The following is a 12,223-nucleotide window of genomic DNA, read 5'->3' on the forward strand; positions in this document are numbered from 1 at the left end:
TGGAGGAATTGCAAGCAACAGGTCCCAGCCACCTATGCATGATCTAAAAATCTCTCTTCTATTAGAATCTAATTACTACGTTGTTTGAATTTTTAATTTTAATTAATACCTCTCGACTTGCGCTGTGCTGATACTCATTATTAATTAACTTACTATTATACCTACCTGATTGAAATTTTTAATTTCCTGGTTCCTAGATTGAATGAATGCCCTAGATAGGTAGTGAACAAGAGAAATACTCTCAATCAATCACTTAATTGCTTTCCTCTGACATCACACTTTGATTTTTATCTCTGCTCTCGCTCACAGCTTCCACTTTTTTCAATCTCCCATTCAATTCTCTCATACATTTTTTTTACTAAGATTAATTATTTTAAGTTCTTCACTTTCATTAGTTCCTTTATTCTCCACTATTTCTGGTATGTTCTTTGTCTCTTCAACTGTGAATACAAAAACAAAAGTGTAAGGCTGTTACCTGGTGCAAGCGGGGATGTAGTCACAGTTAAGATGTAACAGCATATGAAGAGATGTAAGCAGTAGTCACAGAGGTTAATCAGGTATAAGACATGTAAAGGATAGTTAAAGAGTATATTGGATATAATTGAAAATTACAGGCTATAACCCAGAGTAAGGAGATGTAAGTGTAAGTTTCAGAGTGTGACCAGATAACTTGAATTGGTTAGGAGCCTGCATCTAAATGAGTTTAGACCAGCTTCTTTGCATGCTTTGCATGCAGATGCAAAATGTATCTGAGTTACTGGAACTGTGTTCAGACTCCAGCTGCTGTAAGTCTCAGCGACATTGCAGGAGATGATTACTATAATGTGTTTACCAAATCAAACATCCTTACGTTTTGTCAAACATCCACTTCCTTCAAAAATGGCAAATGTGAAATATAGATTTTTGGATTACAAGAACAACCTATTCACTTAGAAAAGAAAAAGCCTAGTAAATATGGCTAAAAAATGTAAAGGTAATTAGGATAAGGAGAGACCCTAAGGAGTTTGTTAACTTTTATGATATTATAGTATGTTTGCATGTAATAAGGCTTCTGACATTAGTTGGGTAAAGTTTTGTCTTTGACTGACAAATCCTGCTGGTTTTCATCCTCTTGTACCACTTGTGTTGCTGTCTAAACAGTTACACAATGTAATGTAGCTCAAACACAATTTAGAACTGATTGCTTGGCCACATACCAGAACTCCGCTAACTCCGGTTCTTGCTTTTGAAGTGGGAATTTTTACACAGAAATAACAATACTTCATTCAAGTTTATAGTGCTGCATCCAATAATACCAATAAGCTCATTGTGTAAGCCAGAGAATTACACAAACTCATCAGTATGGATACAAACCCAATTTCCATATTCCAATTGGCCATTAAGCTAAATGACTAATCTTCAGATCAAAATGTATTTTCCTTTTAATTTAGTTCAGGCAAAAAACAAACCAGTTGACTTCTCCAACATGAGGGATAGTCCTTGGGACCTTGTCACTGTGGGTCAGACACTCACTGCCCTAACTAACCCTTGGTACTTGGTATAAAACTCACATTAACATATTGCAGAATTATGTGTACTCATGAAAAACTTTCAGCCACACACTGACAATTATTGCAATTCTGCTTGACCAGTTGCTCTCTGTTCTGTAATAGACAAGGGCCAAGAATTACAGACTTTTGGTCTATTTATGCAGTATCTGTTTGATCAGTTACTTTTCTTGTCCTTGGTCAAACTAGTGAAGCAGCAGATCTAGCCCAGGGTAACGTGACGAGCCCGATCTTCAAACTTGGATATGAGTGGTCAATGTGACATCCATTTGAAGCAGGGTTTCTTTTGAATACATTTTTGAGTTACGGGCATAGCTGACAAGGCTAGCATTTATTGCCCATCCCTAATTGAGAGTCCGGTGGTGAGCCGCTACAGTGAACACTGCAGTCCATGTGGTGTAGGTATATGTTGGACTGCAGAATATTTCAGGTTGCAACCTGAATGCATCTACAGGGTGGTAAAATCTGGTTCCCTACCTCCCATGTGAATGAATCCTGCTCTGGGGTCAGATTAGGGAGTGTGCCTGAATTTACAAAGCTTAATGCAAGTCAAAGCCAAGCTTCAATTCCATGTTGCAAGTGAAGGATTAAAAATTTCCTCTACTGATGCTTCATTGCATTCTTGCCCCATGGCAGAGTACAGAGGACACAGAGTCTTACAGGTCCTGATTTGTGCTGCAGTGGCTGATCTCTGCTGAATGACAGTGAATCATTACGTAACGCTTATTGTCTTTCTCTGAGGAGGATGGTGCACTTATCCCTGTTGAGCAGGACATTGGAAAGGTCCTCAACCAATTAGCAGACAGTAAATCTCAGCTTGCATCAGTTAGTACATTCATTCAGCTTGAGCCAGAAGGTTGTGAGCTCAAGCTCCACTTTAAGAATTCATCACAAGCTCTCATGGCACTTTAGGGTAGTACTGAGGGAGTGCTGAATTGCTAGAGGGTGCTGTCTTTCAGTTGATTTATTAAACCAAGGTCCTATCTGCCTGTTCAACTTTCCCATGTCACTGTTAGTATCAGAGTGTCACCTGTGGCTCGCCTTTGAGTTGCAAGGTTCTGGTTTAAAGTCCCACATGATTTGAGTACAAAAATCAAGACCGATATTCTAGTGTAGCACTGAGAGGGTGCTGCACTGTTGGAGATGCCGTCTTTCAGATGAAACGTTAAACCAAGGACCCATGTGCCTGCTTGGGTGGATGTCAAAGGTCCCATGGCTCTATTTGAAAGAAGAGAGGGGAGTTCTCCCTGCTGTCCTGGCCAATATTTATCCCTCCATCAACATCATATAAACAGGTTATCCAGTTATTATCACATGGCTGTTTGTGAGAGTTTGCTGTGTGTAAATTGGCTGCTGAGTTTCCTACATTACAATAGTGACTACACTTCAAATGTACTTCATTGGCTCTGAAGCACTTTAAGAATCCGGTGGTCGTGAAAAGTGCTATGAAATGCAAATCTATTTTTCCGCTTGAAGAAGAACAGCAAGTTTTCCCAGGCACAAAACAAAAACAGAATTACCTGGAAAAACTCAGTAGGTCTGGCAGCATTGGCGGAGAAGAAAAGAGTTGACGTTTTCCCAGTGTTCTGTCCAAACATTCCTTGCTCAATCAGCAACCTGCAAAACAGATTAATTAGTCATTCATTGGATTGGATACTTTTGGAGTCTTGCTGTGCAACAACTGGTTAGCATTTTTTCCAAAGAACAGGAACTGCACTGCAGACATAAAACATTTTGGGACTTCTGAGGTCTTGACCGACACTATATAAATGCAAGCTTCCTTTTATTCTCTTTATACGAATGGAAAGTGCAGCTTATTAGAAGACAAAGTGTGCCTATTCTTAAAGGTGAAAAAGGATTTGAGTGTATTTACTGGCTGTTTACAAAGTCATTATGAAGCTGATAATGGTGACGCTACCAAATATGAAGATGCGTTTTGAATGTTGTATTCAAAACTATTACTGAGCTGCAGTTGGCCATTCTGCATGCTAAGGGTAATTGAGAGCGTTTTTAATCATCCTCATTATTATCAACTTTCTGAAGGGGCTCATCAGCTAAATCTATTTACATTGATGGAAATAAGATTGAGCACCTGACTGAGGGCCCTTAAAGAACGAAACCAAAATATTCTTTGTGAAATCCAAAAAGCCAGTGAGTGACAAAGATCAACACAGAAGGAGGAAGAGAGAGTAACTCAACAAGTTATAACTGAGCTAGGACAGATACAAAGGTTTGGTTTTAAAAATTGGTAGGCTGCAGGAGGAAGAGAAAACTAGCTGTGGTCAGCGTTCCACAATTTGGAGATCCTAAAAAGAATGATCATGAGTAAATACTGATATGACGAGCCTTGATTTTAACACTGTAGACATGCAGGAAGAAAGAAGGTCCGGAATTAAGGAGGAGCCAGAGTTCTGAGGATTGATGGCTATTTTAGAATTGATTAGTAGTATTGATTAAACTAGAGGCAAGGGAAGTGTGATAAGAAAGCAAATGGCAGCATTGAAAGAGTGGGTGTGACAAGCTAAGTACAGATGGGGGTGGGGGGGTGGTGGGTGTCAAGGAGTGGTGGTTGGTGCAGGCAGGCAGGGAGGAGTGTAGGAGGAAATGAGTGTGGAAGGGAGTGGGTCTTGGTCGTTTTCTACTTTTGTGAATTTAATTAAATCCTCCTTTGATATCTGAAATGCAGGAACAGTAAACTGTTTCGTAGGTGCTTTGACTATCACTGATACTGTGTAATACACACTGCTGCTTTGTGTTGGTGAACAGTCATGGTCTAGTTACTGTAGTACCTCAGGTGCCTCTGTAACAATGCAGTTTATTTTTGATATAATTTTGAAATCTTTCAATGTGCAGATAAAGAAGCATATTCGCAGCTTCCATTCTGAGAAGATTTATCAATGTACAGAGTGTGACAAGGCCTTCTGTCGGCCAGACAAACTCCGACTACATATGCTGAGACACTCTGACCGTAAAGATTTCCTCTGCTCCACTTGTGGCAAACAGTTCAAAGTAAGTATCTCCAGAATACTGTCCACAACTCTCAGTATAAGTAAGAGTGTGTGTGTGTGTATATATATATATATATATATATATATATATATATACACACGTGTGATTATTTAATTGGGTCTTTCATAGTGTGGCCCACAGTAAATCTGATGGCGTGATGTAAGAAGAGTAATGTTAGACTGTTTAACACCTAATGTATTATTTGGCTGCGTCACAGGAATATGATGAAATAAAATATAATTGCTACATTTAAGCTCAGCCTGTGGCCACTCGAAATGATGTTGTTTTGTCAAAGAACAACATTCAGGCTTCAGACCTGCTTTCTCGAAATGAATGGTAGCGTCAGTTACTGGTGCAAGATGTTTGCCTAAAATCAAGTCTCTCAAATTGTCTGTACATTCTAAAGTGTGACTTGGTTAGTACAGGTGCAGGTACTAGCAGGCCTTCCATGACATTACCAACCAAGTTGAAGGTTGGGCATAATTTGAGAAAGGAATGGACTGGCAAAGGAACAATTTGGTTTTGATGAGACAGGAAAGGATTTAAAATACAGGGGAATTATTCAGTTTATGGTTGGCCTTGTGTGTCTGTGACATCCTGGTGTTTCTGGCTCCCTCTGCTGGATCGCTGTCACTCTCGGGATTTTTTTTTCGATTCTGGCTGTGCCTTTGCAGTTCCTATCTTCTCTTTCTGACTTCTGGTATTCCGCCTTTTGCATTTCTCTTTTTGTTGGGAGGAGAATTGCACCTCCACCTTTTTTCCACTGCTATGTCCCTTACAGTTCCTTCCCAGCACCACCCTCCACAACCATTCGTTATTGTCCTCTCCATTGGAGTGGGCCATTTAGCCCCTTGAGCTTGTTCTCAATCTACATTACTCCTGACCATTTTTTTTGCTGATAAAAGTTTTGCTGCTGATTTTGATGTTCCTTGTAAGTTTATTTCTCTACTCCCTTTGTAGCTCTTATTACCTTTTATGTCACATTTTGCTGTTCTTTGTATCTTTGCCATTTGCCAAAATCAGTGTTTTTTTTTGTAGTTTTGTATGCTTTTCCTTTCATCTTTTACCTCTTTGGTCGTCCATGGCTTGTTTTTAGCAAGTCGAGGTCCTGCACCTTAGGGTAGTTTTGTATCATAAATTCCTTCTTGATCATCTCCCACCAGTCATCTATCATTTTACCCATTAACAGATTTCACCGGGCAGCCTCTATCCAGTTGCATTTATCATTCCCCATTGACTCCTATGTCATTGACGCCTGATGTCTTTTCGTCTCATGCACCTAAACCCCATTCCATTTTCACTCCTGAATCTTTTGTCCCCTTGTCCACCTCCAGATTCACCTTCATCGCCATATTTTTTTGCGTAACTTCTTACCCTGCTTGACATTTTAATCACTTACAGAAGCTGAGCATTGCTGGTAGACCCATCCCTAGTGTGGATTGCTCGGCTTGGTTGGGGGAAGGAGGGCAGTTGATTCAACCATGTTGCCGTGTGTCTGGAGTCAATAACAGGCCAGACTGGTTAAGGACAGCAAGTTTGCTTCCCTAAAGGACATTAGTGGACCAGATGGGTTTCATGGTCACCGTTACTGGTTGTAGCTTTTCATTCCAGATTTGTTTAATTAACTGAATTTAAGTTCCCTGGCTGTCCTGGCGGGATTGGACTTGTGTGTCTGCGTTATTAGCCTAGGTCTTTGGATTACTAGTCCGCTGACTACTATGCTCCTGCACTCCTGAAAGGTATCACGTAGCAAAAGGAAATAGTGAATGGGAAGCGAATGCATGCACACCACAAATGCCCTTCCCACATCCCCACCTCTTACTAAATCAGGCAGTTATCGTTCCCTTTATACTAAGCCTCTATACACCTCGTTCATCACTAATTCACTATTGCCTTCACTCCTATTCTCCCATCTCCTTGGATAGTCCTGGTCCTCTTTGCCCAGTCCCCCACCCCATGGTAATCCTCTTCCCCTTCTCCCCAGACCACAGGAAGTTTGGGGCCTGTTGCTTGCTTCAACATGTCTGATGATTGATAGTAAGTTGGCAATTTAATTCCGAAAGTGCTGTGAGAATTATAGTTTATTTTAACATTTCATGTTTTCAGTATTAAACTGACATGGCACTGGCCCACGGTAGCAGCAGTGCAGGAAATGAGTGGCTCAGTGGCAGGTCAGGATTATGTTCAAAACCTCTTTGCTTTTTCACCCACAGGAAAACTAGAGACAATAAAAATAACAAATGGTAATAGATTGGCTCCAGCCCTGCTGAGAGTCATACTGCAGCATCAGCCAGTGTGCCGTTACAGCATGACAAACTACTGTTGACATTGGTAACATTGCCATTATAAATGTTTATTTAGGCAACTTCCATTATAATTGACAGCAAGCATTACCAAAACTTATAGTGACGCATTTATAGGATGCTAACATGTATGTAAAACTTATAATTAATACCTTTGTAACTCTCGGTGCCAAGTTTTGAAGTAATAAAGCGATTAAAACGTCAAGCAGGGCAAGAAGTTACGCAAAAGCAAAAAAAAGTTCTCACTGTTACCAGCCATTCCCATAGGAGCATGGGAGTTGGAGGAAGCAATTCATCCCTTTGAACCCATTCTGCTATTCAGTGAGATCATGTCTGATCTATATCCTGGCTCCGTTTACTCATTGACTCCACATCTTTTCATATTCCTGTCAATCAAAAATCTATTGGTCTCAGTGAGAGAGTTCCATACTTGTATTCAAAGGGACTTTCATACACATTTTGCATGAGCAAGTGTTTCTTGCTGTCAGTCTGAATTGTTTGGCCCTGATTTTTAAGGTTGTGTCCTTTGTCCTAGACTCTTGCACCAGAGGATGAAGTTTCTATCAGTTTCTCTCTTTCCTGTTCTGTCATGGTCCCAAATAGTGTTCCCTCTAAACTGCATGGGTGCACAATCGAGTGGAAATCAGGAGTATGCCATGCAGGAAATAAACAGGCTGCACACAAGCAACACACATTTAAGATGCATGGCTGTGCACCAATCTTAAAGGGACCATGTAGTGCAATAAGAAGGACGCACACAGCAAACAGAAATTAGATAGGACATTAGACTCAAGGTTTGTGATTGGAACCCTTATGTTTATTTACTACTGGATTAATATAATCTGTTTTAGTATCACATGATTTGAATATACACTTAATCAGTGACCCAAGCCTTAAATCAATACTTGGTTTATTTTAATAAGCCCTCTATGGTATGAAAAAGCACATCGCATTAACTCTCAACCTTAGCTGAGCAGCGCTTCACAAACTAATGAAAATACTGCATGCTGCAGTTTCGAAGCTGCCTGAGCTCTTCTGCAGGGTGGCCTTAAACCTGACTCCCTGTGCTGGTCACACTGATCATCGTGACCTGACTTACCTGGAAACTGGCTGACTGGGAACAGTCAGAATCTCTCCCAGGAGCAAAGGGGCAGGTGGAGGGTGCTCTTTGCCCTCTTCAGGAGCAAAGATAGGGGGCCCCTGGCCCTCCCTTAGAGAAGACAGTGGGGAGAAGCTCCCCATCCTCCCTGGGAGCCAAGCTCAATGGGCTCCCAGAAACAGTTGGCAGGAGACTTCTCAACCTCTGGAAAAGAGGCAGGCCAGGGGATCCCTGATCCCCTGGCCAGTAGACCACATCTGCCACTGGCTAATTGAGCTGTCAGTCCCACAGCTGGAAACTGCCCTCGGAGCAGCTGCCTCACGAATGCAGTTTTAATATTTTGAAATTGTCAGAGAATAAAATGTAATTGTGAAATGCTGATTTTTCCTTAAAATATTAAACACACAGTCAGCTAACATTTTAAGCTTTGAATTGCCCTAATAATTTTCACTTGTGAAGACCAGCAAGCCAATGCATTGTGCCATGATTCTCTGCCTTTCACTGTGAATGGCAGGAACATTACAGCAAACCCCAGCACTGATCCTTAAACTCCCTATGAGGAATATACTGATTGACCCTAGGTCATTAACCCCTCACATGCTGTCTCCAGGATGAAGAGTAGAAATTAATTATTCAACACCGGTAAAGTACTTTTCTGTCAAACTGGTTTGAACTGAAATGTCTTCTGATGTGAAAGTTATGCATCTATCTGTTTGTCTAATACATTGACCTCAAGTGTTGATCCGTGTTCTGTCTGTTTTGTTGATAGAGGAAGGACAAGTTGAAAGAGCACATGCAACGGATGCACAATCCTGAACGGGAGGCCAAGAATGCTGGCCGCATCCACAAGTCCAAGCCTTTCAAACCCAAGATCCCTTCCACTGACTATGAGAGCTTCATGTTCAAGTGCCGTGCCTGTATGATGGGTTTTCGGAGGCGTGGGATGCTGGTCAGTGCTGGAACTTGATTCATTATTTAACCAGTGTTTGCTCTGTGAAGCTGTGTAACTTGGCACCTGCTGTTCACCTGTTGCGGTTAGTTGTGTAACTGGATCGTAACTTACTTCGCACCTTTGGGTTACATACCCAGATGCTAAAGCTGGAACCGTCCTGACAGACATCATATGAGCATAGGAATTAGGAGCAGGAGTAGGCTGATCATGGCTGATCTGATTGTAACCTCAACTTTACATTCCCACCTCACCCCCAATAACCTTTCACCCAACAACAGAATCATGTTTTTTTTTGTAATATATTTTTTGAGTGTTACTGTGTAAATATTGGCAGGATGGGATGTGCCTAAAATGCAGGTGTTGACCAGTGATTAGTTGAAACAGCCCCTGTCAATACTAATGTGTTTATCCAGAAACAAACAGTGCTCAAGGATTGGAAAGTAGCTGCCAAAACACCATCATTAAAAAGAGAATAGGAATATCCCAGGAAAAAACAAACCGGGGAGTTTAACATTTGCTATGTGTAAAGTATTGGAAGGAGGAGATGGAGGCAGTGGGCATGATTTCTGGGAGGACGCGACTGCTTCTTCAGGAAAAATCACTCCCGCTGTTGAGAGGAGGTTTGAAGGGTGCTATGTATTAAGGTTTCAGCAAGACCTTTGATGCTGTGCCACACCAGGGTGTAACCAGCAAGGTAAGGCAACATGGAACAGGAGTAAAAGCAAAATACTGTGAATTCTGGAAAATTGAAATAGAAACAACAAATGTTGGAAGCACTGAGCAGGTCAAGCAGCATCTGTGGAGAGAGAAACCGAGTTAATGTTTCATCAGACTGCAGAAGGTTAGAAATGTAATAGAGTTTGAGCAAGTGAAAAGGGGGAGAGTTGGGGAAAGGGAAGGTCTGTGATAAGTTGGATGACAGGAGAGTTTAAATGACAAGAGTAGTGGTGGTGCAAGGGCAAAGGAGTGGTGAAGGGACATGTAAAGGGACAAAGATATCTAGAGGCGGTACGAATGGCAGAATGATGAACAGCTGCCACCAGAAAACAAAGAAAAGGAAAACAAGGTAGTTTACCAAAACCTTCAAAGAGAAAGGAAATAAAATGGTGGCATAGGTACGGTCTAAAATTGTTGAACTCAATGTTGAGTCTGGAAGGCTGTAAAGTGCCTAATCAAAAGATATGGTGGTGTTCCTCGAGCTTGCATTGAGCTTCAGCAGAACGCTGCAGGAAGACAGAGAGGTCAGCGTGAAAGCAGGATGGAGAATTAAAATGACAGGCCACTGGAAGCTCAGGGTCATGCTTGTGGACTGAACGGGGTGTTCCGCACAGCAGTCACCTAATCTGCATTTAATCTCCCAAATATAGGGCAGTCTGCATTGTGAGCAGCATATGCAGTATGCTAAATGGAAAGAAGAATAGATAAATCACTGCTTCACCTGGATGGAGTGTTTGAGCCTTGGAGGGTGAGGAGAGAGGAAGTAAAAGGACAGGTGCTACATCTTGTATCTCTGCATGGAAAGGTGGCAGAGAAAGGGGAGGGGATTTTGTTGGTAATTGAGTAACGGACCAGGGTGCGGTGGAATGAACAGTCACTTCAGAATGCTGAAAGGGGAGCAGAAGGTGAGTGTGAAGGCTGGTGGGGTAGAGTATGAGGACAAAGGGAAGATGAGGGCAAGCCTATCCTGATTCTTAAGGGATAGGGGTGAGAGCAGAACTGCGGGAAATGGGACAGACACAGTCACGATGGGCGAAACCCCTGTGGTGGTTCGAGGAAGTAAGACATATCATTGGTATGGAAGGTTGCATCATCAGACCAAATGTGAAGGAGATGGAGAAACTGGGAGAATGCAGGAAACAGGGTGTGAAGAAGTTAGTCGAGGTAGCTTTGGGAGTTTGTAGACTTAGTGAACATTTGTTGGTTGCCCATATTTGGAAATGGAGACAGAGAAGTCAAGGAAGGGAAAATGGAAGTTGGGGACTATAAGATTGGAGGCTGTAGTGCGAAGATCTCCAGAGGAGATGAGGTCATTGGCAGTCCTGTAGACGATGACTTGATGTTTGGTAGTGGGGCTGTGGAAAGGTAAAGGATAATGTCAGAGAGGTAGAGGTCAGTCTGTGAGATAACATCAGCACCATCCTTGTCAGCAGGTTTGATGATAATGTTAGGGTTGAACCTACCAAAGTGCAGCTTAACACACGACCCTGAAAGTGGACCTGAGGAGTGCTGCATTGTTGAAGGTGCCATTCTTGAGGTGAAGTGTTGGAAGCTGTGGCTGCCTGACTGTTCCATTGGTTCACAAGGATGTTAGAGATCAATTGATTATTTAAAGAGGAACAGGGTTTTGTCAGTTATCCAAGCCAACACCACCAAAAACAGATTCAGTGTTCACCCATTTTATAGTTGTTTGTGGAAGGTTATTTGGACAGAATGGCTACACTGTAATTGAATTGCTTGTGTGAAACTTTGAGATGTTCCCATATGATGAGTGTGATGCAGAAAGAGCTCGAAATTCAGCTGACTTATAGTTTTAACTATTGCTATGGGAGAGTTTTAAGATGGCAGACAGATTTCTCTGTAGGGGTGAAACTGCTTCACATAAAGACATTGGATCAAGTGAATTGTCAGGCGTGATTGGATAAGTCCAGGCTGCAATATCATTTAAAAAAAGTGTTTCATTTCATTGCCCTCCTATTTGAAGCCATACATTCTGTATAAACAGAGCAGTTGATGCTACACACACCAATGCCACAACCTGTCCTGTCTCTACAGGTGCTGAGTCACCTACTGTCTAGCTCCAGCATTTACCATTTCAGATTTCTAACATTTGCAGTTTTTCCTTCGAGCTCATCTCCTGCTCTCACTGATCAATGAGAACTGGTTTTTGGGAATTAGCTGCCAAGAGGGAAATTAATAGAACAATGTCTAGAAAATGAAAGAATATTGACCATCACTTCTCAACCCATTACCAGAGAAAACTTGCTGGTGCATAGATAGATTGCACATTCCAAAATTTTAGACCTGGACTTCAGAAGATATGTACAGAGATGGGTTATATGTGGAGCACAGACTGTCATGAAGTTGCATTTTTATTTTCTCATGATGCTTGTTCTGTTTTGCAGGTGAATCATTTGTCAAAAAGACACCCAGATATCAGGATAGACGATGTGCCAGAGTTAACATTGCCCATCATTAAACCGAACAGGGATTATTACTGCCAGTACTGTGACAAGGTAAGAACAGGGCAGGTGTGGCCACTGATAGTAATGTGACAGGGCAGTGTGGCATGGTAAGGAGAAGGCAGGAGTGACTT

General features: G+C 41.8%; 1 protein-coding gene across 2 annotated transcripts in view; it reads left to right on the forward strand.

Moving 5' to 3' along the window:
* Positions 1 to 12,223, forward strand: part of prdm10 (PR domain containing 10) — a 196,123-nt gene that overhangs the window by 145,350 nt on the left and 38,550 nt on the right. For both annotated transcript variants that reach the window (XM_041174207.1, XM_041174205.1), the window contains exons 14-16: positions 4,401 to 4,556; positions 8,728 to 8,907; positions 12,033 to 12,143. In XM_041174207.1, the coding sequence (XP_041030141.1) occupies positions 4,401 to 4,556; positions 8,728 to 8,907; positions 12,033 to 12,143 (447 nt within the window). The remainder of the gene's footprint in view (positions 1 to 4,400; positions 4,557 to 8,727; positions 8,908 to 12,032; positions 12,144 to 12,223) is intronic.

This window comes from Carcharodon carcharias, chromosome 25 (assembly GCF_017639515.1).
Source record: "Carcharodon carcharias isolate sCarCar2 chromosome 25, sCarCar2.pri, whole genome shotgun sequence".
Classification (NCBI taxonomy): Eukaryota; Metazoa; Chordata; class Chondrichthyes; order Lamniformes; family Lamnidae; genus Carcharodon; species Carcharodon carcharias.